We start from the raw sequence: 27,926 nt of genomic DNA on the forward strand, positions 1-27,926 counted from the left end.
AAACGCATGAACGCCTGGGTAAAGACCTGCAGGTGAGGGATGTGTGTCACGGGTGGGGGTTGGTACCTGTGCGAAGCATTTACATGATACTAAATATATACTCTATACTCTGCTGCAACATCAATTATACAATCATACAAATAAAGTCAAATTCCACATTGCTGAAAACGTTTTTAGTAATGTCAAACCTTGATTTCAGTGTGGCATCATTTTGCCACCGTGGTCACGGGATGTGTCCTGGCATATGACAGATACCACTGACAGTCCTATATTAAAAACGCAATCATTTAGCTTTAGGTAATTGTGGTTAAACAGGTCTTTTGATAGTTTTTTCAATATTTACATCAGTGTTTTTGAAAATATACTACTGTAATGAGTGTTTCTAAAAATCATCCGAACAATGGATGGGAAGTCTCCGCGCGTCTTTTTTTTTTTTTAGACATTATTTACTTATTAGGCTAAACAGGGATAGCCTATTATTTGGATAACAATGAAAGAAAACTATTTTTTGTCTTAAGGGAGGGGGCAGATTAGATTGTCATAGAAACAATGCAACTTTATTTTCAAAGTCATCAATAAAAAATCAAACAGCATCAGTTTTTAGAAACACCTACCGGATAAGTGCAGGAGATCCACAAAAGAGCTTCGTTTCCAATTAATGGGCAATAGACGGACTTATGGGCCAAACCACGAGGACCCTGTGAGGGGCTATGCGGATACCGCTATGGAGTTTCCCAGTGAGTTATGGACATGATTTATTTTCTCTGTACACCGGCTTTACTAGTTAGTCTATTTTCACGCTTTACGCAAAGGGGGACTGCATGCATGGGGTGTTTTATCGCTCACCGTGGTGCGTAAAAAGGCGCGTCCTCGTCCTTGCGGGCTATCACGTTATCGCTATATCCTTAGGGGAGGTAAATAAAAGGTTTTGCCAAAGCACAGCAGTGATGCAAGGTCTGTTAGGTGACAGCTCTCACCAGCAGCACACATGTTTTTGACGCGGACCCACACGCCGGTCGGACTAGCGCTGGGAGCCGCGCACTTGGTTGTATGTTGGACTTGTTGGATTTGACCCGCGCCTTTAACTTGAGCCGTAAAGCTTCTTCGTATGTTTAAACACACAATGTTTTTAAAAGATGCGGCACCTGTTTGCGAATGTTGCAGAAAAGAGGTAGAGGTAAGAGCACCCGTAATATTATCTCGTCTTGTGCCTAACTTTGTGTGCGTTGCCTGTGTGCAGTATCAGTCTATATGCCCACTATTTTAGAACGTTTAACACGTTACTGATATATGGACATAGTGCGCAGCTATTCAGTATACACATGCCCTATGTGTCTGTGAGTGAATGATGAATCTTGACATTATTTAAAGCCTCTCTGGATGTCTTTTTCTTTTTGAAATGCCTGTTTTCCGAAAATTTATGATCCTATTTGTGCCAAAATAGAACATACATACATGCTATAAAAACTATTTCTGCATGTTTCAGGTTTGTAGTATTTATTCACCACAGTTCATGGGAATAGATGGTGTAATGTTATTTCCTAGAAAGCTGCTGTACACTATACTGCTTGACTATAATCCTCTCAATAGCAGTAAGTAGCCTAATTTAAGATATAGAAGTTCACTTCCAAATAAAGCCAATTTACTGTCAGGTGATGAACATTGGACAAACCCAATAATGGGCACAATCTCTCTGAAGCTGCTGATGCAAGGCATCATGTTGGTGCTGAACCTACAGAGTTGAGCAAGGCACTAAATCTGTTGGAGTTAGGGGATTGATTCCCACTGTTTCTTGTTACTGTAAGCCACTGATGATGACACATTCTCCCATGGAGTTGCTGACTATTGACAACCAGTTTCTTTTTCTGTCTTGTTCACTGGGAAAACACATCCTCAGTCATCCTTCTCTAGCATGACACAGCATACTGAAACATTAAGGGCACTGAATGTGAAAGCTGATTCTGCACCTTTTAGTACAGTTGTCACATACTTATGTCAGCAGAAAAGCGCAAGGGTTATCAAAGGCTTACGGCTATAAGGGATTCCAGCAAAGCTTGACAGGAAATTATGTCACACCTGTGTCATCTGATAGCTACTTATTAACAACTCTGCGCTTTGTCATGGGGAAGACCCCTTCAAAATAGAAAGGAGGTCGCAAAGCGTTCAAAAGAAACCATCCCATACCTGAGGTGTACTTTAAATAGTATCTCCGTATCAGCCCTCTGTGACATTTGACCATTACTACCATATCAACTAGTTAGTTTTAGATCGCTGAGCTCTGTCTGTGCACCTGTTTGACCCGAATCTGTTTAAACAGCACATGTCAAAGGCATCAGCTCACGTGAGCATCCGGCCATCTTTCCAAAGCATCTGTCACATACCTGCAGTGAAGCTTGCCATTATCTAAAGCACCTCCACTTGAGGACTACTGCTGCCAATTTAAAATAGCAACATGGTTTTGGCAGCTGATGATGGCAGACAAAGGTGTTAACTTTTAGTTTGGCCACAGTCCTGGACTTTAAATTCCACCAGAATGCAGTGGGGGAGAGAGAGAGAGAGCGAGTGTGTATGTGTTTAGATTGATGCATTCTCACGTAGGCAGTGGTGGAGGTGAAAATGTCAGCGATAATCCTCAAGCTGAGTCACACACACTTATTTAAAGGTATTTAAAGTGGCCTCGTTTTGGAAAATTACAAAATGTCAGAGTGAATGGAAAGGAGGCCATTAGTTGTCTGTGCAGACATAATTTTGAATCTGAAACTGCTATATAAATTGGTATATGTGAAGGATTATTTAAGTGTGTCCGGTACATAAGTACACTTACGACCACATTGTTGATCTGAAGTTTTGCTCTTGTGGAAAGATGTGGAAAGACCTCCAGGGCTTGTATAAACGTATCGTAGGAGGTCTGGAAAAGACCATATGCACCAAGATTTAAAGTTTGTGATTTACTTTAAAGTGGGCAAATTTACGAAAGTGTAATAGTAAACTTATCTGTGTCTAAGTAAAGTGGAGCAGCCATGTAATAAACAACTGGATGAAAACAGGCTCAGTGTAGTAGGATTTATTTCCTGTGTGAAATGCTTTGTAATTAGTCCCATTCAGTATTCATTTCCTGTGATGCTCACAGTTAGTTTTCATTATGACTGACTTCTTGAAAATACATGTCCTTAAGTACCAGTGACTGTTAAACACCTAACAGCCCCTATTTATGTGCATGTATCTGCCTGTGCATTCCTATTTACTAGATTGCAGGCCTGCAGGAATTATAAACGTGTACTCAGGGGGAAACAGAGGCTGCAATATTGTTACTCATGCTCAAAATAGACACTGTGAAGGTATGGGACACTGTGCATAACTATTACCATGTACATACAGTTTAAAGATGGTTTTCGGTGAGACCTGGTTGGTGTGCGTCAGATGTGAAGTTATAAACACATACTGATCCTATGTGCCATCAACAGTCTGCTCCATGACGTTAAAGAAAACGGGGCATGGAGGTTAAGCTGATGCCATTGACCTCTTAAAGGGCTGCAGCTAGTGTACTTCTAGTAATGGTATTGTATTGTATTTCTTATTATCCTAAGGTGGTAGCAAATCTACCATATTAGTGTAATCTCTCTTTCCATTCATCTTACTTTATGCTAGTTATCTGGGTGTCTGGGAACTTAATCTAGCCTGTATCTGACCTTTCTACTTGGAAAAGATCATCTGTATTTTCAGTTATCCTTCTGCGTCACACACGCAGACTGCTGTGAAAGAGTGCATTCAGTATGTGGCACAGAGCAAGGAGTCTGGATGCCCACATGACCCACAACAGTACAACCACTCTGATTTCTAAGTATTTACCCAGTGTTCAGAGTGTGCTGCACTCTCCATGGATGTTAGAAGTTTCTCAGAAGTAACATCTAAATTCCTCAAGAAGGCTGAATACTGATCCAATTTTAGGGCTACTCTGTTCTAAATAAGAGTTAAACAAGGTTACAGTCATTTCTGCACTGTCATCATATCTGCAGGTTTCTGTTCACAATCCAGGATATCACAGGGTAATTACTGTAGGTGTCAGATGCAAGCATGAAACCAAATGAATGAGATACTGCTTAATCATGCTGAATCATGCTATCATGCTGGTTTCACATGACACGGACCCAAAACACACCTATATACAAAAATGTCTTTTATGTAATATCAACTGCAATGTGAAAGACTGATCCCCAAGCAGCTGATTTATCGAGATGTTCCAGTGGATTCCTTCCTGATATTCTGACTCTGACACCTGAACTTGCATATCGACTGATACGGAGTACTGATCCAGTACCATAACTTTATGGTAAACTGTTTGCAAAACATGAGCAAATACAGGAGCATGCAAAAGTTTGGGCATCCCTGGTCAAAATTTTGTTTACAGTGAATCATTCAGTAAGTTGAAGATGTGATTTCCAAAAGGCATGATGTTAAAGATGACATTTCTTTTTGTTTTGTTGATATTTTAGGTAAGATTACTTTTTAATTTCAATCTATCACACTTTCAAAATAACAAAAAAAGAAAAAGACATGAAGCAAAAGTTTGGGCGCCCTGCATGGTCAGTGCTAACACTTCGTTTGGCAAATTTCACAGCTTCTAAATGCTTTTGTAGCCAGGTAAGAATCTTTCATTTCTTGTTTGGGGGATTTTCACCCATTCTTCCTGCAAAAGGCTTTTAGCTCTGTGAAATTCTTAGGCCATCTTGCACGCACTGCTCTTTTGAGGTCTATCCACAGATTTTTAATGATGTTTAGGTCAGGGGACTGTGAGGGCCATGGCAAAACCTTCAGTATGCCCCTCCTGAGGTAGTCCATTGTGGATTTCGGGGTGTGTCTAGGATCATTGTCCTGTTGTAGAAGCCATCCTCTCTTCATCCTTAGCCTTTTTGTCACAGATGGTGTGATGTTTGCTCCCAGAATTTGCTGGAATTTACCTGAATCCATTTTTCCCTCTACCTGCGAAATGTTCCCGTGCCACTGGCTGCAACACAAGCCCAAAACATGATTGATCCACTCCCTTTTTATCAGTTGGAGAGATATTCTTTTAAAGAAATTCTGCACTCTTTTTTCTCCAAACATACCTTTGCTTATTGCATCCAGAAAGTTCTATTTTAACTTCATCAGTCCACAGGACTTTTTTCACAGAAAGCATCAGGCTTGTTCAGATGTTCTTTTGCAAACTTCTGACACTAAATTTTGTGGTGATGGCACAGGAAAGGTTTTCTTTTGATGGCTCTTCCATGAAGATCGTATTTGTACTGGTGTCGTTGCACAATAGAACCGTGCTCCACCACTCCAGAGTCTGTGCAATCTTCCTGCAGGTCTTTTGCAGTCAGACAGGGGTTTTGATTTGTTTTTCTAGCAATCCTACAAGCAGCTCTCTCGGAAAGTTTTCTTGGTCTTCTAGACCTCAGTGTGACCTTCACAGTTCCTGTTAACTGCCATTTCTCAATTACATGACGAACTGAGGTAACAGCTACCTGAAAACACTTTGTGGGCGTCAGTTTAGTTTTCAGAATGCTAGGCACACAGATAATGAATGCCATGGAACTTTCTTCTATCCAGTGTAAAATATTGCTAAATTGCTGATATTTTGCTAAAGGCCCACGTTCTGCTATTTACCAGAAATTAGTTCTGCTTGCTTGTAAACTTGCTGTAAAGGCTGCTGTTTAAGAGCAGCAAAAAAAGTGATTTCCGAAAAGCCCTTTTACCAGGTGTGAAACTATGTTTAAGTTTCTTAAAAAATTAAGTTGGATTGGTACATAGACCTGCATACTTGCAGATACCTGACCCAGCATTTTTGTCAGTATTGGAGGCATTTCCGATACTGGTATCAATTGGAACAACTCATTGAACTTGTTCTCATAATTTTTTTGGGGTTATCTGATAACCTTTGGATCTGAATAGATCATAAGACATTAGTGCTGGGGATTATGTATTTGTATACAAGTGAATTCAAAGATTAAAAAAAAAATCATATGCTATTACCCCTGGAGGCAGACCTTTCAGGAGATGCAGGAAAATGTCACCAGATATATATTCACGTGTGTATATAATGATCTCACATGGTTCAGTAGCTGGCCTGTGTAATGAATCTGAAAGTATTGCCTCTGTTTTGCTTATTGATTAACATTTCTCATTGGCTTTATTGTGTGGACCATAATCTTTGTGTCTGAGTACAAAACCATCAACAACTTAAGAAACTGTAATTGTGTGAAAAAGTTTGTGTGGTCTTTGACAGTTCTTGGATTTCTGTACCTTAACATAGCAGGCACTCTGTCTGAATTGAGCGGTAATAACAAACCGTATTATATATTATTAAAGATAATGTTCCAGCCAGGCTGAAAATGATACACAATCCTCAAAGGATAATGAAGGCTGACATTTTGGTCGGAGGAGTCCTGCCCAATAAAATCCATCAAGTGTGGTTATCACAGTCTCTGTATTGATACTGTACTCTTTAAAATACTTGTTGAATTAAAATGCCAGAGGAAGAAGAAACTCAGAATAGTTAAAGCTGGACAGACAGGCATGCAGATAAGTGAGACACATGAAGCGACTTTCCATAGCAGTGGCTGTTCTGCAAAGGATATGAACTGTTTTGCTCCCTCATATCAAATTGTCAGTCTGTTATCATGACAACATTTAGTCCACATAAACACATACAGCTGCTGCTTATTTGCTACTTGCAAACACAATTCAGTTTGTATTAATTCTGTTTTGATGCTCAACAGCCTTTGAGTGATGGCATTTGTATCTTTATGTATCTTTGCAGGACTGCTTGTCTTGCTGTTGATGCTGTTGGAGTGGACCCGCCCAGGTCTACTGTCCCCACTTAGGCCAATCTGTGACCTGAGGGTCCTGAACCATTTCATTAAGGAAGCACGAGACGCAGAAGTCGCTATGGTGAGAGGAAAATGTATGCATGCACTCAGATCTAAGAGCAGGTGAAGCTTGCCGTAGAGTTGTTGTGGTCTGGAAACACCTGCACTGGACTTTTTATGGATAAAAGTACCCTTAACACTAACATGATACCTTTCCTGTTTTCTTAGAAGTCATGTAGAGAAGGATGTAGTCTGTCCGAGTCTGTCACTGTTCCCCAAACCAGAGTCGACTTTGATGTCTGGGAGAAGAAAAATGTAAGTATCCACTACAAGTTCATAGAACTTTGATGCCTTTTGGAAGTTAATTCTGTAACCACAAACATCCTCTTAGAATCATAGTTTTTTTTATATTTCTAAGCACAAAAAGTAAGGAAATTTGTGTTTGGTAGATTATTTCTTTGTTGTAACAATGCTTCTTGGCAATAAATCTTATACCGTTGGAAAGCCTGTTTTTTTCCCTTTTAAATGGTGCCACATTAGAAAGGAACATGCATTTGTGGGATGAGCAGAAGAGCTTTGTATGTGGGTTGTGCCCATGAAAAATTTGCCAAACCTTCTCTGCCAATGCCAAACAGCTTTTTCGCTGTTGCTATTGACTCTTGTTTTGAGCTTCATTATTGTTGCAGCATTATTTGGAGTGAGCCCTAGTACCATTTGCAAACTGAAGGCCAAGTTTCATATAACAGAGGATGGGGACCACGAAGTGGGCGTCCCAAGAAGACTACACCCCAAGAAGACAGTTTCCTCATCCTGTCAGCACTTAGGAACTGTAGGCAGTCTTCTACAGATTTGCAGTCAAGGTTTGCAGGACAATATGGCCGACGGCTCTCTGCCCAGACAATCTAGAACAGACTGCACGCAGCCAGTCTCCAGTCTCATAGGGCTGCCAGGAGGCCTGCCATGACCGCCCTTCACCGTCAGGCCTGTTTGCGCTAGTGTTGGCAACACATGCACTGGAACCTGAACATGTTGAGGAATGTTATGTTCAGCGATGAGACCAGATTCTGCCTATGGCAGTTGGATAATAGGGTCAAAGTGTGGAGAAGACGCAGAGAAAGCTTTGCTGATTGCTGCACTGATAGAGTAACATCTTTTGGTGGAGGCAGTGTGATGGTGTGGGGCGGCATCTCCCCTACTAGAAAAATGAGGCTTGTCGTCATTGGAGGCAATTTCAATGCAGAGAGATATCGAGATGAAATTCTGCAACCAGTGGCAATCCCATATCTCCACAGTCTTGGACCGAACTCTATCCTCCAAGATGACAACGCTCACCCCCACAGAGCGGGGTTTATCAGAGACTACCTCCAGAATTTGGGAGTGAAGAGGATGGAATGGCCTGCCAGCAGTCCTGACCTCAACCCCATTGAACACTTGTGGGATCAGCTTGGGCGTGCTGTTTGTGCCAGAGTGACCAACACAACCACATTGGCTGACTTGCGACAAATTCTGGTTGAAGAATGGAATGCCACCTCACAGCAGTGTGTGACCAGGCTGGTGAGGAGGAGGTGCCAGGCTGTTGTGGCTGTGTATGGTTCTTCCACTGCTTCCACTGAGGCTCCTGTTTGTTAAATTAATAAATTGCCAATGTGTCTTGTTTCTTCAGACTTCAATCATCCAATCCACCAAACAACGCCAAACAAGAGTCAACAGCAAAAAAAAACTGTTTGGCATTGGCAGAGAAGATTTGGCAAATTTTTCATGGTCGCAACCCACACACTCAGCTCTGCTGCTCATCCCACAAATGCATGTTCCTTACAAATGTGGCACCCTTTAAAAGTGAAATAAACAGGCTTTCCAACGGTATAAGATTTATTGCCATAAAGCATTGTTACAACAACAAAAAAAAAATCTACCAAACACAAATGTCCTTACTTTTTGTGCTTAGTTTTAGATGTTTCTCTCTGTGCATCAGTCATTTTTTTTGCGACCTGGAACTCTAGGCAATTTCTAGTGGGAGAGCTGATTACGTGCTTCCTTTGTTCTGTATCACTTCCATAATGAGACACTTAAACTCTTGCCCTCTTTATTTTTTTGGCAAGGGATTGGAGCAAGCCCAGGAGGTGCAGTCTGGTTTATGGCTCTTACAACAGGCCCTCAACTTGCTACGGACCTCGGTCACCAACACAGCACTGCACAGCCACATAGATAACTCCATCAGAAATCTGCTCAGCATCAATGCTGTACTGCGGAGCCTCAACATCCAGGTGAGTTACAGCATCTTCAGATTATTTACAAATGCTTGGATTTCTGTTCAGGAGGTGCAGAAGAAAGATATTTTGATAATCTCTGTTGCTTCAGAATAAAGGCAGAGCAGTTAATCAATGCCCAACACAGATCCATATTTTCCAGAATTTTGCTGGATTCTTTCTGCTCACTTCTGTGGATGCACATATAAACAAGTTAATATCCTACCTTTTTATGTAGTCATGTAGCAAACACTTAAATGAGACTTGCCTGTTCAGTATATTTAAGAGGACTTTATTTAAGATATAGTGGTCATACTTGAGCTCAGATTGAATTTCTTATAATGAAAAAAACAGCGTTTACTCCGGTAGCAGAGAAACTGAGGTATGTCATGGGACATTCTCTAGAAGTGCATCCGGAAGTCTTTTGTGACAAGGCTGTGGGGACTGAAGCTGCTGTACAAGCTTGTTCTTAGATTACTGAAGTTGCAGCGTCACAGTTTTTAAAATGAATAAGATCCAAGCTGAGGCCTTGTGGACAAACTAACACTGAATGAGCAGCCTGTGTCCAGGCTCAAGGGTCACTGAAACAAAAGTTTCATCATCAGAACAGTTAACAGGGTTCTTACACATGCAAACCAAGACAAATATTAAATAAAAAAAAGAACACTTACTATGCCTGGAAAGATTATACATGAATTTGTGGATGCTGAGACATGATGAACATAAGAATATTTTGAGTTCTTTCCAAGATAAGGTAAGATCTCTATTAGGAGTGTAACTTACATGTATCATCATGATATGCTTGATTCTTTGGACAATGACATGATATTTCCTGATATCACAAAGTAAGCGGCCTGCAATCAATATGAGATAATACCAGTTCATATCCGTATTGCATTTTTATTGGGTGATTACCATTGTCTGCTTGGTGCTAGGCCGCTAGCGCTGTTTGAATGTTTTGGGTAGGAGGTGTGCTTGGACGGAAATAATGACACAGATATGCCATGGAAGTTTCAAATTAAAGGCATATCTTAGAGATGATGGTATGTTTTGGTTTTCACTCTGCATTGATGATATTAGATTGTTTATCTTGAATTGATGAATCCGTCCAGATCATCGTGTGGTTACAGCCCTAATTTCTAGCGTGGGAATGTGTGGATGTCTGAAGTTCTGACTTTACAGGCCAAAGGAAATGTCATAAAACTTGTCAATCAGATGCAGATTTCTGTAGCTTTTCGTACTCCTACAGCGGGGAAATGTAGCAGCTGTTGATGTAGTAGCATGTTGTGGCACAGGCTTTTGATTTTTCATTAAAAGGATAAGAAACACTGAGAAAGAAGATCAATTTTACAAATTAAGACACGTGCAACATGTTTCTTTGTGTTGTCTTTCAGGAATATACCCCGCCAGCAAGTACAGTGGCTCTTGAGGGAACATGGAGGGTGTCCTCTGCAACAGATTTGCTTCAAGTCCACGTCAACTTCCTGCGCGGCAAAGTGCGCCTCCTTCTTTTGGATGCACAGGCCTGTCAGCAAGATGTCAGCTGATCAGCTGATCTCTATACTCCAGGCGAAGCTAAGTTGTGTTCCCGAAGGCAAGATGAGGGACTTGATACTGTTGACCTGCACGCTGGCTGCTGGAAGCGTGGAGTGTGGAAAGAGAGGAAGATACAGCCATCCTCATATAAGCAGAGGAAGCTGAAACGAGAGGACTGTCCCAGCGAGGCTTTGGATGGACAGGAGATGATTGCACCTTGGAATCAAGATGTGAAACATGGACATGGTGAAGCACAAACTGACCAAAATGAGGCCTGTGGGAAGCACTGCTCCAATCGCTGTTCTACTGGCACTCTCTTGCACTTTGTGTGTGGATGGACTTTTGTGTGTGTGTGAGTTAAGACTGCAAGTTTAAATCTGTAAGTGGTGTGTATGTTTCCAGTGAGTTTAACCCCTATGGTGTGAAACACCCAGAAAATATAGATTGCACCAGGAAATTGGAGGACTGCGAGGTTGCGACAGGGCATCCATTTCCAATACCACTGCAAAAAGGCAAATGAATGAGGCCTCACCCCACGAGCCTTTAACATTTTTCAACTATGCCTCACAGGAACAATAGTCTTTTCTCTTGGTTTGTTTTCAGTTAATATTTTTATATATTTTTAAGAGTTGTGTGATTACTATTTATACAGATTTTCTACTTCTAAGCTCCACTCTTTGTATTTTTTAGTATTGGATCTTTAAGTTTTTTGTTGGGCTCTCACTGCCAAGTTCGCACTGAGCACAATTACAAAGCTGTTTGTTGACAGCATTTGCAAAAAGCATGCTGCTATGTACCAGACTAGCTGTTATTTACGTATTACATATTCCTTCCAACTAACAGAACAAAGGACTGAGACGTCAATTCAGAGGTTCAGATACAGTGAATGACGGAGTAAGAGGTCAGTGAGGAGGTGGTTGGTTACATGGGAACTGTGAAGCTGTTTTGTCATTATCTGTGTTTTCGTTGCTGCCTAACCAACACTCAGCCAGTCTCCACACACTGATAGCCAGTCTGCCCGGAAAAATGCTGTTTGGCTTTTACACTTAACATCCTGTGAGGCTGTAATTGCAAGTAGTTTTCCACAATCTGACGTTAACACTGTCTCTTCCCTCCCGCTATTGTTCGTCATCAAATGGCAGGCAGGCAATTAGTTAGTCCTGGGAACTTGAGGCTTTCTATAAAATGGATGCTCACTTCTTTCAGACTGGTCAAATGTTCTTCCTTGTTTTTTCCGTATTTTTAAATCTTGTTGTGCAAGTGCAAGATGTTTTTAAGGATGTTTGTACATGTTTTCTTTCCTGTTGTTTTGTCCCGTCACTGTATAATTTGCTATTTAAATACAAAATATTATTCTTGGATAAAGAAAGGATAGATGGAAACACAACAACGGGAAGTCTGTCAATTTCATTCATTATCTAGGTCTAGTTCAGATCCGTGGAGTTCACAATCAAGCTTCTGCGCTTCAGATGCTGAATACAAACTGCTATCACAAACTGCTCTTAAATAACTGGCATTCAATTTAATTTTTATATTATTTATTTTTTTGTCAAGAAATCAAACACACTGTCCTGAAAACTGTCCATTACATATTCATGTTATTGAGCATGAACACCACCAGCTGTTCAATGATCTGAAACCAAATTCAAAAAGATTTAGACTACTGACCCCTAGTGGACATTTACTACACCAACACCTGCTTGAAATGAGAACTCAGGATTCCTCATTTTTTATAGTTACTTCTGTCTTTGGAAAAAAAAGAAACAAAACCACAGACTAACATGAAACTGTAAACACTTAGACAGCCCCTTATTTGGACCTTTAAATTAAGAGATAGATTAATATTTGGCACAGCCATGTTTACATGTATTCAGCTGAGGATTCACCTGGCAAACACCACTGTTACTTCAAGACATGCAAAGTGAAAAATGAACAACAGCAACATTTTGCAACTGACAAAACACATGACAAAAGGCTTAATATATTTAGTCAAGTAATTCTGGCCCAACTTCCATACAGTGTATTTATATACTCCTCTTCTGCTGACATAATAAGTGTCCTCACACACAGTCCAGACCAGACAATGAAGACTCATGGCGAACCTCTGCCTGACATACCTCTATACAGGTCACTGAGGGTCAGGGTAGAAAACCTTGATATGAATAGCGGAGTTGTTTCGTGTACGCGTCATGGGCTCCCCAGCCTCATCAGGATCTTCAGGCTCGAGGTCATCCACGAGCTCAACTGTGGAGGTATTGGCTGCCAGCTGCAGTGCCCCCTGGCTGCTGGCCTGTAGCTGAAGGGCAATGTTGATAGCCCTGTTGATGGCCAGGCCCAAGCCGTGGACACAGATCTCCTTGTGACCCCCACCCTCCAGCAGCTTCTGACAGCGTGCCAACTGAGCACGGAAATCAGTCTTCATGTTGACATAGACGTCGTTACGTCTCTTTGGGAGTTTCCGAGGGAGGCGCTTCCTAAGGGTGTACTCAACCGGGTCCATCTCTACAGCCGGAGGAGTGGAGTCGGTGTGCACTGGGGCTGTCTGAGGGATAGAGGACATGCCTGGGTTGCGTGGCTCTGTCATGTTTCTCTGAGGATACATGTGCTGAGGCAGCAGCTGGGACCAAATAAGGAAGCTGGAAAATTAAGTTAGCAGAAAGAAGTTAATTAAATATGGTCATGAAATCTTACAGCAAGCATAAAGATACGTGAACAAACATATGATATGTAAAACTGCAACTGTAAATCCATCAGTCGATCAACAGAGTCAACCAACAGAATAATGACCACTATTTTAGTTGAAATGCCAAACATTCCCTCAGTTCGTCCAATGTGATGATTTGCCACTTTTTTCTTTTTATTTTAACCATAAGTGTGAACTTTATTGTCTTTGAGTTTTGCACTGATTGTAAGAGAAAACAAGTCATTTGGTGACATTATCATCTGAGAAATTTTGATTGGGATTTTCCCCTATTTTCTATTATTTCATCGACCAAACCAAAATTGAAAAAATAAATTATTAACCAGCAGCAAGTGGCATCTTACCGCGACAAGAAGAGCATTGTTATTACTTCAGAAACATAACAGACATAACTGTATGTCTCAACATGATTCTGTCAGCAACAAAACAGAGCTGCAGAGTAACATTAGCCACATCAGTTACATTAGCTCACGCTGCTTTAAGCGCTGTCATCCAGCTTCAGGTTGCTTTGTCAGTTGTGTAACTATAACGTTACAGATGTCTCATATCTTCCAGGAGCAGTAAATTATTTACCGGGAGTAAAACTAACGTTTGAATTCAATAAAAATATGCTATGTGACTGAGGTCACAAACGGAGCTAGTCAAACATTAGCTAGCCAAAACTACTGAGCCCAAAAGCGGTGGCTCAGCTAAGCTAACGTAAGCTAACTGTGTAATTTACGGTGAAGCGACAATACTTTGAGTAATTCACCCACACGATGAGCACACTTACCTTCAGAAGAAACGTTAATGTATGAAAATGTGCCTTATGTCATCGCTAACGTCTGGGTTACATGCATCTCTGCAGCAGCAGCAGCATACCTTAAGCTGTTTTTCCGTGTGCCCCGGAAGTAGTATGAGCGGGGGTCACGTGGCTCTCCGGGGACTGAATACTGTAGCCTATTATCAAAGAACTACAAAAAGTAAAACAAAATTCTTTATTTTCTATTGTATTGTCATATATTTGATGCTTCTACCTAAATGGCCTATGTTGAACAATGGAAAAATATTATAACTATGCATACTATTACCTATATATAATTATATAATGTATTTATTAAATTTATGAAAGAATCAAAGCAGACATTTGTAAAACTTTCATTCAGAATTTCATTAATTACACAACAAAAATCTTTCAAATCATGGGTTCAAGTTTACAAATTAAGACATGACATAACAAAACACAACATACAGCTACTCAAACAGTAAACCCTTCTTTCCTGCTCTGGTTAATGAAATTAAAAACAGCATCTCCAATATTTCAAACAGTGAGAATAGAAAAGCTGTCAAAACTTAATATCTGTATGTCTTTCGATGTTGTTAAATTCAGTGTACTTTACTCCTGACTGTATTTCTTTTGTTTATATAAACGTAAATGTTGTTATTCAGGACCTTATATTGTCTTGTGTTGCGCATTTCTATGTGCTTGAGATGTATGTTCTAATAAACTCAATAAAGAAGAAAAAGAAATTAGTATGTGATTATCCATTGTCATTTTTATAATATTAATCATGTTTATTTTACCATCATACAATCACTTGCACTAGATGTGCTCTCTTTAATCCACTGCTCATTTTCATTCACTGCTGCTCATTTTTATCCACTTCTCATTATTATTATCATTATTATTATTATTATTAATATTGTTGTTGTTGTTATTTATCGCTGTTTCTTGTATTTTTGTACTTTATTTTGCATGCCTAGTTTTTAAGTTTTAAGTTTTTAAGTTTAAATTTTGAAATCTTTAATCTGACTCTTTCCCCTTGACTGCTGTAACACTGGAATTGCTCAATTGTGGGATCAATAAAGGTGTATCTTATCATATCATATAATATCATATCATATCATATCATATCATATCATATCATATAAGACAAAGAAAAGAAGCAAATTCAATACATTTTATTTTACCAAGCTGGATGACATAAATATTTGCTTTTTGCTTTAAAGAATTGCTCAAACAATTAATTATCAAAATCCTTGCAAATAAATTCTCTTTCAATCAGACAATGTTTCAGCTCTAAGGTATTTGAACACTCAGAACATTTGGGATTTTATTTTCTTCACAATGACACATTTTAAATTGTAAACAAAAAAGAAGATGGTGCATAGTCATCATGACTGAGAAAACAGCTGACAAACATTAATAAATTGTTCATTAGCATGTGCTTATGTTATGATATTTTTAATGTTGGTCATATTGTTTTATTCCATAGGATCATGTCGACAAATAGCCTTGCCTACAGTGTCTGATGCATATGGACAATAACTCAAGCAGAGAGAAATCAGCTTCTGTCATATCAAAGTTAACACTGAAACATTAACACTTATAGTTGTCCACCTACTGCATGTCCATGCTCTTACATTTGGTTACCTTGGCGTTTTCAGTCCAAAACGGCGTCAGCGCTACAGAAGCGCCATCTAGTGGCGGTTGTCAAAAAAGCACCAGCGTTTCGTCTCTTGTGCTTCTATACTCTCTGTCTCCGGCTCTGCAGGGGGTGGGATTGGTCACAAATACACTGCAGCCAGTGCCGTGGAATACGACAAAATTATTCACAAAATTGAAAGCTCTATCCTAAGAAGGAGAAGATACCCAGGATCTTTCTTTATGCTCTTTAATAGCATGATATCACAAAGCTGTCAGAAAAAGAACAGCTCAAACAACACGTCACAGAAAAAACGTAATGTACAATAGGCTATAATAGCCTTAATATTAAAATATAACAATATATAAACAATATAGAAGAGGCTGGTCTTCTTCACACTGCATTGTACAACCTTTAATTTCCTCACAATACAAAATAATATTACTAAAATTGAGAGTGGCCTTCCTAACATCATTAGGTAATGATAGTGACAGAATTAAAAGGGAAAAATAAACAATCCACATTTCAAAAACATTTATGCTTAAATAGCATAAGAAGTGCATTTAATGAGCCAAACACACTCAGATTTACACTCAGATTTAGTCAAGTCACTCCTTCACCAAACCATGGTTCTATAGTGGATTAGTCCAGCTGATGTGACGTGTATCATAATGCAGTGGTTGTACCACATGATGAGGAGGCAACAAAAGACTCCACAGGCTAGTGAGTTAGCAACCTTACGCATCCTTCATTTGATTGGTTTAAAGGAAGTGGCCAGGCAGTCAGGAGATGATGTATTGATAATGATCTGAAAATTCAATAGAATTAAAAATCCCTCAAATTATTGGGAAGCATATTTCTCCAAACTAAGAGTTGTAGTATAATTTACACAAGACAATTCATTTATGAATTGATTTTGGAGAGGCTACACTGCATAGTACTGAAAATAGTGAATATACGTAACTACTGAGCACTAAGGGAACAAATAAATCTGTGCAACAAACATGTGTGATCCTCATGGCCACAACAATGACTTTCTAACAAACCGTGTTAACTACTTTGTGTACTAAGCTGTCTGATGGGGATTCCAACAAGTTTTTGATGCAATTTACTGTAAACTCAGTCCTGGTTTCCGAGAAACCACCTGACCGTTAAACTATTTTTGGATACCAAAAGTGAAAGTGACTATCTGAGCAGTATTAAAAGAGAAGTCTGCACTGCAGGGCTGCACTGGCACAAACTGCGAGAGGCGCTACGTTTACCTACGAACTGCATTGTTAAGGAAAGTCCGGGATAAGAGAATGCAATACTGCCATGGGCTCGTGTCTTCCTCAAAGGTGGGTTGCTATGTGATTTTCTTTTTTAATTGATTTGAGCTTTTAGCTGATTTTTAAAGAAATGTCATTCAATCAAGCCCGGGCTGTACAAACAGTAATTTATGATATATTCATTAATGTTGTTGTAAATACTAAACAAAGCATTAGTATCGTTATTGTGGCGATGTTAATTCTTTATGTGCATTTAATGGGCTTCAGATAAGCGATGACTGCGTGTGTGTGTGTGTGTGTGTGTGTGTGTGTGTGTGTGTGTGTGGTGGGGACCGATAACTATGGCGTTTTACTAATTCAGCGGATAGAGGCAGGTGTGTATAAGAGGAAAAATATAAATTTTGCTCTACCTCCTATGTCTTTGTTGGAATTAGAATATATTACAAATTTACTAAAGGTATCACTATACAAATTTCTTATTTTCATGGGTGACAAAGGGGTGGGGCACTGGTTTGTAGGGTAATTTTCTTAAGCAACCATAAAATTAAGTCTACACATGACATATTCCATTCTGTTGTCATGATGTATATTCTTTTTAAATGATGTAGATGTTAAAATAATTCTGCAATAATTTAGAACTGGAGGAAGGAGATGGGAGTCAGCTCAAGATTCAAACAAGGGTTTAATCTTGTACAAGAGGAGCATTCACAGAGCAACATGCAGGTCGGTTACAAAGTGAAGACTCAGTGTCTGAGGAGAAAAGCTTGGTATTTATCTGTCTCTGTGGGTGTGTTCATCACTCTGCCCTTCTGCACTTAAAGGAATCATTCACAAGAAGGAAGTGATAACCTTGAGTATATATTCAATACCTTGAGTGATTATTCAATACCTTAGTGTCATGAAACAACACAAAGGGTCACAGGTCACAGGTCACACTACACAATTACATTGAACATTCCTGCGTGTGACTTTAGTTCCCATCTCTCTTCATGAAGTACAAAATTTCCATCATAGTAGACGTTTTGAATATCCATGAACCAGTCATGTGAAGGGGGTGGAGGTTGGTGTCTAAAACAAGACTGCTATAAATTCCTGTTGTGATTTGGAAAATAATGCCATCAAATAGGCTGCGTAGTATTTTAAACTTGGTGGGAAATTTAGTACCTTTGTCTTAAAGGGAATAACACCTTGTTTCTCATGACTTCCAGTGAGAAACTCTTTGAATAACCTGGAGTGAGTGTGGGATAACAGTGTCAACCCACAATGGAGGTAAACAGCTGGTTTCTACATCTCTAAAAGATACATAAAATCAAATGGGAAAACTGTAAGGAGGCTGAAGTTAGTACCTTCATTCATTCATAGCCTCTTATTGAATTTTCCGGTCCACCTTAAAAGTGTCATTACGCCTGTAGATGGAGGTATTCAGTCGTTTTCCAACTAATTCATAAACTGATGACGCTGAAGTTAGCTTCCGATTCAGCACTTAAGGGGAAAGGTTTTGCTTTTTTTTTTTAAAGATATTTTTTTGGCCATTTTGCCTTTAATGGACAGGACAGGTAAGTGTGAAGGGGGGAGAGAGAGAGGGAGTGACAAGCAGCAAAGGGCCACAGGCTGGAGTCGAACCCGGGCCCCTGCGGCAACAGCCTTGTACACGGGGCCCCTGCTCTACCACTAAGCCACCGACGCCCCAACCCTCATGAATGTTTTGCCTGACACCCACTATTGTATTTGTGAAACATTTATTTTATTTGTGAAAATGCTAAAGGGGAGATTCCACCGTTTTTGTTTTATACCTAGACCTCATTAGACCAGATCCAGATAAAAGAAAACACTGTACCTAGACTTCTCAAATCTGGCCTAGAATATCCTACAGAGGCTAAACATTCATTATAACACAGTTTCTGATTTGTGAAACCTTTATTCTATTTATGCCGAAGTGCCGAATCGGAAGCTGGTGAATCGGAAGCTAACTTCAGCGTCGTCAGTTCATGAATTAGTTGGAAAACGACTGAATACCGCCATCTACAGGCATAATGACACTTTTAAGGTGGACCGGAAAATTCCAATAAGAGGCTGTGAATAAGTTGTCAACTTCAGCCTCGTAAAACTATATGGGTGAGACAGTTGATTCATTCCATTGCATTATATGTTTGTCATTTATCTAGGGAATCAGTGATGAAGGCTCAATTATTGAGCTTTACTGTGAGGAAGCAGAGGACCCTCCGTCAACACTGTGCTCTGACAGCAAGAGTGACTGTCGTCAGACTGATGCAAGTGATAAAGGTCAGCTTCATACAATCTAATGTTGAGCACAGAGGCACTAAATGGTGTGCAGTCTGTACAGAAAGTAGCTTTGAGTAAAGTCATTATTATTGTTATTTCCACAGTGTCCTGCCCTCCTTCGAAGACAACAGTCTATCATGTCAGCAGCCAGCTAGTGTCTCTGCCTTTGGACACTCCTGCTGGTGAAGAGGAGAGCTACATTGTGATCAATTGCAGACAGGAGGAAAACATGCAGGACAACAGCTCAACGCCAGGAGCACAAAACGTGATCCATGTTGATGAAGAACTGAAGAATGACAGAATAAGCCAGCCTGTCGTAACATCTGCACACACAAGTGAGTAAAAGTAAAGCATTGTTATAAAGAAACAAAAGCAATAAGTCATTAAGTTCGACCAATAGTGTCAATGTTCTGACTCTGTGAAGGCTTACAAAACAATAATTGTGTAAAAAAGGCGTATAGTAGGTTTGCAATGACATAATTTTTCACGTGATAGCAATAAATAAAATGAAAGCAACTGAAATCATCAGTGATAATGTCAGATAATGTATATTTTGTCTTGACAAAGCTGATCAAAACAACAAGGAGTTCAAAGGATATTCTGATTGTTTGTGGACATTCTGAATTTAATATTATAGTTCAGGAATGAACAGAAGTTTAGCTCAGTTAGCTCTGTGAATAGGGACCCAGACCAGTGGTGTGTTGCAGTGATGGCTGTCCTTCTGGAAGTTGCTCCCATCTCTACAGAAGAACTCTGGAGCTCAGCCAGAGTGACCACCAGGCTCTACCAAGGCCTTTCCCCCAGTTGCTCAGTTTAGTCAGGCGGTCAGCTCTCAGAAAAGTCCTGGTTGTTGGAGGCTGCTGTGCTCTTAGGAACCCTCAATGAAGCATGATAAAAAATAGGACACACACATCCCTGAAGCCCACTGGGTTGGGTGCTGGATCACAAAGTATCAAAAGCATGAAAAAAGAAAAAAACGATCTGCACACCAAAAGAGCTCCCGTATGCAATTTTTGATTTTGCGTAAAAAAAATTGTATACGGGAGCTCTTTTGGTGTGCGGATCGTTTTTTTCTTTTTTCAACCCTCAGTGAAGCAGACATTTTAAAACCATCCTGATATCTGTGCCTCAAAACAATCTCTGAGCTCTGCAATTCTCTTATATGCATTGTCAGCTGTGAGACTTTGTAATCATCCCCATTCAATTGAATTTAATTGTGACTGATCTTGAAGATGGCCTGAGGGTTGAAAAGTCATCTGAATGAAAGAACAGTGCATATAGAGCCAGAGTGTGCAACCTTTGTTTATACTTTCATACAGCTGAATTTACCACAGGTGGATTTCAATCAAGGTGGAGAAACTAGGGTTCGCCCATCGGCGATAGAAGGGTTGTTTCACGATGTCTTTTTTAAATGACGCGATGATCGCGAGGTGTGTGTGTGTGTGTGTGTGTGTGTGTGGGGGGGGGGGGGGGGGGGGGGGGGGGACGACAGCGCGTGTGTGGCGCATGCTGACGAGATCGAGGCTGAACGAGGCTGAGTGAGAAGAGACAGAGGGAGGCTGCTTAGTGAGAAAGCGGAGGGTGGGGGGGGGGGGAGGAGATCAACGCCTCCGCCCGCTCGACACTAACGCGCATGTCACGCAGCTGTGAACAAACCAAACAACACAATGTCAGGAGAAATTGAAAAGATATGCCGTCTATGTAAAGTCAACTTGCTAATTAAGGAGCCATTACATGTTCAATGAAGAAGGACGTCCTCGTCTCTCCTTGCCACGGCGACGCGTAATGACCACGACCCCGCGGTTGTGCTCCCGAACAGTTTGGCATGTATGCATGGGTCAGTTACCTTTGGATCCATACTTTTCTTAAAACACTTCTGATTAATTTAAAATAAACATCTTTATGTCCACAGAGACACAACTGGAGATGTTATTGGAGGACCTGGGGTTGGAGCAGCACTTCACAGAGAAGCTATCCCTGAACACAATACTTCAGATTGATGAGAAGACCATTACGGATGAACCTGCCAAGTGCCATTCAGATCTTCCATGGTATTTTCTGAAGAAACTGATGATGGTTAATGTGACAGCTAGGAATATGAAATGTACAGCTGCATGTGAGTCAAACTGTGATGAGCCGTCAGGGAATACAGAGTTAGAGCTTGATGATCTGCTCGTCAGTCAACATTCAGATGACATGTTAAACCCCCTTGACATAATCACTGCTCTCTTTCTGTGTTCTGATGCTTCTGTACAACAGGAAATGGCACTCAAAATGTCTATGTGTCAGTTTTCTGTGCCTCTGTTGCTTCCCAATTTTGACACAAAGCAGTGCACACTCATGCTTTGGGCCATGAGAGACATCGTTAAAAAGTACAGACCTCAGTCACTTTCAGAGTCCAAAGGCTTCATTGAACAAAGAATTGTTCTCTCTGAACTTCCAATGATATCTTTTGTGAGACTGGGTGAGTGCTCCCTGTCCAAGTCAGAGATCCTCAATAAGCTTCTGAGCAATTCTCAGCAGTACCATGATACATTTGTTCACTGTAACATGGAGTGTGGTGACAGTCCAAGGAGAATATCCAATGGACTGGTTGAAATGACTTGGTACCTTCCTTGTGGGAACAAAAACATGGATATTTTCAGTGAGCCAGTAGCTGTAGCTAACCTTCGTGGAGACATTGCCTCGTTTAAAACACAATTTTCTTTTTTGTGTCATACTTCAGCAGCAGTTTTTGTGTTCTTTGACAATTTGGACTCTGAGTGCGAGCTGCTCACCAACCAACACCACAAGGCACAGATCTTTTTGGTGGGCAACCATCAAAGTAAGCACTTCAGTTTAGATGTTGTAAAAAAGGTGGCAACCAAGTTAGGCCTGACTAAAAGCAACATCATTTTAAAGACTAAGCAGATGAATGATGCAGACTTTGTAAAAAATCTGAGAAAAACAGTCAGCAAAGTAGTTGAGAACTCAAAGATGAAGATGCAAATTGAGCAGATGGCTGACATTGCCCATGAACTGGGAATCTGGGTTGATGAAGACTCTTCAGAGTGCCAGACTGCCAAGAAAAATGCAGATGCCATTACTGCAGAAATTCAAGACATCCTTAAATACAAACACACTCAGCTACCCCTGCAAGGCCAAATATGGAAGGAACTGACTCGCTTAGAGAAGGAACAATTTCGACTTCGAAATGTTGGGTCCCAGAACGTAGAAAAGTACAAGAGTGACCTTGAGGTACAGAAAACAGAACTTAGGGATAAACAGAACTCTTGTGACATGTCAAATGCGATGACATGTTTTATCAACGCAATATCAAGCCCAGGCGTAGAGAGGTGCTATTTCCTGAAATGGATGCGAATGAACCTTGATAACCTGTCTCGAGAAAAATTGTCTGGCCTCCGAGATCAGTACAAAAAGAAATGCAAAAATTCTGAGAACAAAGAGGAGATCAAAGAAATTGACAGACAACTCTCCAACAGCTCACTGGGGACTGAACACTTCTTCCGTGAAATGGGTCAGATCTATGAGGCTTCACTGTCTCTTCCAGAAACAGACCCATCACGAAAACAGTTTCAACATCTGCCCAAACTATGTGCAGAATTGTTACTTGATGGATTTCCCCTTGAGCTTGTAGATGGAGATGCCTCCAACATACCTCTCAGATGGGTGAGTGACGTCCTCTCTCAGCTCAATGGCTTGGTGTCTCCTAAGAACAAGATACTGGTGGTCACAGTTCTTGGAGTTCAGAGCACAGGAAAGTCTACTCTCCTCAACACCATGTTTGGAGTGCAGTTTGCAGTCAGCAGTGGGCGATGCACTCGAGGTGCCTTTATGTTGCTCATCAGAATCAATGAAGATATTAAAAAAGTCCTCAACTGTGACTTCATGGTGATCATTGACACTGAGGGCTTAAAGTCACCAGAGCTTGCACAACTGGATAATAGCCATGAGCACGACAATGAGCTTGCAACACTTGTTGTGGGGCTGAGTGATATCACCATCATCAATATCGCAATGGAGAATTCAACTGAAATGAAAGACATCCTACAAATAGTTGTGCATGCTTTTCTCAGGATGAAAGAGGTGGGCAAAAAGCCCAAATGTCAGTTTGTCCACCAGAATGTGTCGGATGTTTCAGCTCATGAGAAGAACTTACGAGACAGGAAACTGCTTTTGCAACAGTTAAATGAGATGACCCAGGCAGCAGCCAAAATGGAAAAGAAAGAGGAGAACAAGAGCTTCACTGATGTGATGGAGTACAGTCCAGACACTGGGAACTGGTACATTCCTGGACTCTGGAATGGAAACCCACCAATGGCACCAGTCAATGCAGGGTACAGTGAAGCTGTATATGAGCTCAAGAAAAATGTAATCAAGATTTTGGGAAGCTGTGAGTCATCTGCTAATAATATCTTGGAGTTTACAGAGTGGATGAAAAACCTGTGGAATGCAGTAAAGCATGAAAACTTCATCTTCAGCTTCAGAAACAGTCTGGTGGCTGATGCATACATGAGGCTGTGCACAGAATTCAACAAATGGGAATGGGAATTCAAAAAAGAAATGTACAAATGGGTTACAAATGCTGAGACAAGAATTTCCAATTTTGGCAAATTTGCTGTGGAATCTGAGATACCTGACATGAGAGAATTTCTTGACCATTTGAAAAGTGAAGCGTGCACAGTGCTGACGGAATGGGAGACAAAGCTTCTTGACAATTTGACACAGTACTTCAAGCAAACAGAGGGTCACGTCCATCTCGTTGAAGGATACAGAGAAGACTTTGCAAACAGTGCAAAGACCCTTCGACGAGAAATGGAGAGCTCTGTGTTTAATCAACTCACAGCAACAGCTGACATCAGACAGGGAATGACAGAACTTGATAAAATCAAGGAAAACCACGCAAAAGAATTAGAGGGCAGAGTGTGTGCATTGATTGAACAATGTCGGGGAAAAAATGTAGAGATGACAGGCAAAGAGTTGGACAAAGAATTTGATAAGATGTGGAACAGAATGGTGAAGGAACTCTCCTTCTCTAAGCAAAAGCCTGCAGATGTCTTTGCAAGGGTGTACCACTACCTGAGAGAAAATCTAAGACGTAAGGGAAGTCATGTCTGTCAGTTGTTAAGTGAAAAAACCCTGACAGAATGTGGACTTGTTCCTTTCAAATATACTGCAGAAGGATTCTTCAACCAGTTGAAACACAAAATCACCAAGTGGTTCAACATTGAAGATCACATAAAGACTGTACAGCAAATGGCTGACAGTATCATAGCAGATTGCAAACAGTATGTGACTGAAAAAGTGGAAAGAAAAAGCAATTACCATGACACTTACATTCAGGAGATCCTCCACATGATTGACGGGAAGCTGCAAAACAATAAGGAAGTGAAGACAGAGATTGAGTTTGAAGTTTCTCTGAAACAGCACATCTGTGGAGATGCAGCCAGACAGTTTCAGAAAATGCATGAAGATTTCATACATGAGAATGATCCCTACAGATGTCTGAATGAAAACAAAGCAAAGTTTCTAGCTGATTTTAAAGATGTGTTCCATAAACGAGACCAGTGCCAGAAGAAGGCAGAAGAATTCACAAACTGCTGCCTGAAGCCTGCAGTTGAAGACTTTGTCAAGCGTTCCTTGGGTCCTGATATCATTGGTGAAATGATGACAAGCCAGCAGTTCAGCACACGAATATACCTCCAGTATACAATTTTACTGGATTTGCTCACAAAGGATGACTTTGAAAAATATCTGAGCTACATTGGTTCATATGAGGATTATGTAAAGAAATGGATCCTTGACCAAATAGTAGAACGCTTCTCAAAAGGGTCTATCATGTTTGAGCTTGAGGATAAACATGTTCAGTCAAGCATCAGGAACATAACTAATGCTATCAGCAAAGCTAAAACCAAAAAGAGTGGCAACTTGAAGACATTTGTTGAAGATGTCTGTCAGGAGCTTGGTGATAAACTGGTCATTTCCCAGGATGCTCTTGGTGCTTTCATGATCCTGAACAATGCCGACCCAGAACAGTTTGCTCACTGGCTCACTGACTGTCTGAAGGACATGACAGAAGCTCTTAGAGAAGAGTTTAAAGAAACAAACATCCAGATGAAACTAAGAAAACTCAATGTGAATCCTCAGAACGAGCTTTTCACCAAACTAATTGGATGTGGTAAACAGTGTCCATTCTGCAAAGCACCTTGTGAGGCAGGAGAAAAAACCCACACTGAGCACTGGACCTCACTCCATCGGCCAGATGGTCTGGGTGCATATAGGTGGTTTTGGACAAATAAACTTGCCATTGACATATGCAGTTCCTCTGTGCTCACTGACATTTGTTTTTGCTGCAATGCTACCAATGGTCAATCGCACCCTTTCAAGCGTTACAAAGAAATTTTCCCTGACTGGAAAATTGTTCCAGAAGCAAGCCTCCAGGCATCAGACTACTGGAAATATGTACTGGAAAGGTTCAACGATAAGTTTGCCAAAAAATATAACGCAAAGCCTGCTGATATTCCTGCCAGCTGGAAAGGTATTACATGTAAGCAAGCAGAGGCAAGCATCAAAGAGTCCTTTAACATCAAGTGAGAAACAACATTGTGGTTATAGAGGTGTACATCCTCCTCATATACATTCACTATCCTCACATGGATATTTTGATCTTATGTGTTCTGAATGATACTGAAGAAAATCACAAAAAGTAACACTGTATATACAAGATGACAAGGTTAAAGATATCAGTGCTCAGATATATTTTACCACTGAGGCTTGAAATAGGAAAATATAAGAAAGTCACTGCAATTAGTGCTCACTTTTACCTGAGATCACACTATACTTGCTTCATGAAAATAATCACTTGAGTTTATGATTTTGTGTGACAGATAAATGTCACTGCCACTGAAAAGATGTACACAGTTAATCAAATCTGTGAAGTATCTGATGTCAAATTCATTTTCTTTTTTTTAAATCACCCCTCAGTCTTTATGTGATATTGTCATAGTAGGACACTTTAAAAAATCTGTTCAAGTATGAGATGCTGTTGTTTACTCATAGTTAGTGTCTACTTGATTTTTGTTTCAGTGAAGTACCTAATGCTAATTATTCACAATGTCAATGTATTAAAAGATCACCCAGTTTCAATGTCAACATCAGAGTCTTATCTAACTGAATGTACAGTAATATGTTATTTTCATTAGGTACCTGGTATCATTTTAACTCAGACTTTAAAATCTCTTTTTTGTGAAGTATCGGATGCAAAATATTTGACTTTTTCCTTTTTTAAACACCACTCAGTCTTTATGTGGTATTGTCATAATTAAGTATGATATGTGATTGTTGACTCAAAAGTTAGAATAGATTTGTTTTTGTTTCTAAGAAGTTTCTAATGTAGAATATTTACATTTTCAATGTATTAAAAGATCACTCAGTTTCAGTGTGAACATGTAGGTTATACATGACAATGATGTTTCCTTATCTACATGAGAAGAGCATGTAATTTCCTTACCTTGAAATCTGGAATATCTTTGTTTTTATCTTAATTAAATATCTGGTGACAAATACATTTTCAGTTTATGTAATATTTTTGCTTAATACTATTTTGTTTTACATTTCTATGAAGTATCTGATGTCACATATTTACTTTGTTTAATCAATTAAAAAGTCTCTTTATGAGACTCATTCTTGAGAACTTGGGTAGAACCTTACTTTTTGGGGTTTTTGATTTCTAGTCTTCAATTAGGCTCTGAAAATATATTTGAATTTCATTTACTTTTTTCTTGAATAGCATAATTGATGTCAAAAGTTATATATTTAATAATTTCACTGCAGTTGTAGAGAGTAGCCTTTTTATTTTTCAAATTTGCTGAGAGTTCTCCTAATGCTAATCAAAATACTAATTTTGGACACATCATTAAAGGGTGAACATCTTCACAAAACATAAATAGATTATAGTAGATCATTTTTACACTAATGTTATCAGTATGAACTGTTAGTTCTAGATTTTGAGGACTTCACACATTCTTTAATGATTTAAAGTTGCAAATGTTTTGTCTGGGACATGGGTGTTTTGTTGCACAGGGCCAGTTTAGAAGTTAAAAAAAAGGAGCAGATCAAAATATTTTAAAAATCATGTTTATTTCATAATATAAATCATTTAAAAATGATGTTTCACCTCAGAAACAGACTTATTGTCTTGTCATAATTTTACAGCTTTTCTGGTAGGACATGATGTGTCCCAGTTCTCAAGAATGGATAACATGCTTTTGTCAAAATGTATACATGAAACAAAGTTTGTTTAAAGCAAATTTAGTATTTGTGATCTTTATTTAAACTCAGAAGTTTGAATCCCTGTTTTTTGTTTCTGTAAATGATCCGATTCCAAATATTTACATTTTAAAGGAACTAAAAATATCATTCATTCTATATGTGGTGTTGTAAACATTTATTAATACTTACCTCTGTTAACTGGTTCAATAAAGACACAAAATCATGAGACTGGCTATGAATGTCTTTAATGTTTCCCAGATCAGAATCACAGCATACAGTGTATAATAACTTCTAAAGTAAACAGAAATATCATCACCTCATTTATTTATATCGTTTTACTATACTTTTTTTTAATAATCTAAATTAAT

The 27,926-nt window shown here is 39.7% G+C and overlaps 3 protein-coding genes and 1 long non-coding RNA gene across 6 annotated transcripts in view; 2 read left to right on the plus strand and 2 right to left on the minus strand.

Annotated features, from left to right (window-relative positions):
- The window catches only part of LOC117246037 (uncharacterized), an 8,982-nt gene extending 8,140 nt beyond the window's left edge, over positions 1-842 (minus strand). The window contains exon 1 of the long non-coding RNA XR_004500674.2: positions 615-842. This is a non-coding gene — a long non-coding RNA (uncharacterized LOC117246037). The remainder of the gene's footprint in view (positions 1-614) is intronic.
- The window catches only part of epoa (erythropoietin a), a 23,466-nt gene extending 10,635 nt beyond the window's left edge, over positions 1-12,831 (plus strand). The window contains exons 1-5 of one of the 3 annotated variants that reach the window (XM_033609679.2): positions 630-737; positions 6,800-6,930; positions 7,077-7,163; positions 8,948-9,112; positions 10,489-12,831. In XM_033609679.2, the coding sequence (XP_033465570.1) occupies positions 659-737; positions 6,800-6,930; positions 7,077-7,163; positions 8,948-9,112; positions 10,489-10,641 (615 nt within the window). In that variant the 5' untranslated portion in view covers positions 630-658 and the 3' untranslated portion in view covers positions 10,642-12,831. Of the gene's footprint in view, positions 1-629; positions 738-869; positions 1,178-6,799; positions 6,931-7,076; positions 7,164-8,947; positions 9,113-10,488 lie in introns of those variants that run through there. The other 2 variants (XM_033609680.2, XM_078163761.1) reach the window with 2 other exon arrangements.
- Positions 12,152-14,247, minus strand: pop7 (POP7 homolog, ribonuclease P/MRP subunit). The gene is made up of 2 exons (XM_033609681.2): positions 14,104-14,247; positions 12,152-13,266 (listed from the first exon to the last, which is right to left on the minus strand). Exon 2 carries the CDS (start codon positions 13,230-13,232, stop codon positions 12,759-12,761), a length of 474 nt encoding a protein of 157 aa, XP_033465572.1. The 5' UTR covers positions 13,233-13,266; positions 14,104-14,247; the 3' UTR covers positions 12,152-12,758.
- A 2,698-nt stretch (positions 14,248-16,945) lies between these two features.
- On the plus strand, positions 16,946-27,784 carry LOC117246134 (interferon-induced very large GTPase 1-like). The gene is made up of 5 exons (XM_033609879.2): positions 16,946-17,073; positions 18,213-18,273; positions 19,170-19,287; positions 19,392-19,622; positions 21,200-27,784. The coding sequence occupies exons 2-5, from the start codon at positions 18,268-18,270 to the stop codon at positions 25,879-25,881; spliced, it is 5,037 nt and encodes a 1,678-aa protein (XP_033465770.2). The 5' UTR covers positions 16,946-17,073; positions 18,213-18,267; the 3' UTR covers positions 25,882-27,784.
- The last annotated feature ends 142 nt before the right edge of the window (positions 27,785-27,926 follow it).

Source organism: Epinephelus lanceolatus, chromosome 22, assembly GCF_041903045.1.
Source record: "Epinephelus lanceolatus isolate andai-2023 chromosome 22, ASM4190304v1, whole genome shotgun sequence".
Classification (NCBI taxonomy): domain Eukaryota; kingdom Metazoa; phylum Chordata; class Actinopteri; order Perciformes; family Serranidae; genus Epinephelus; species Epinephelus lanceolatus.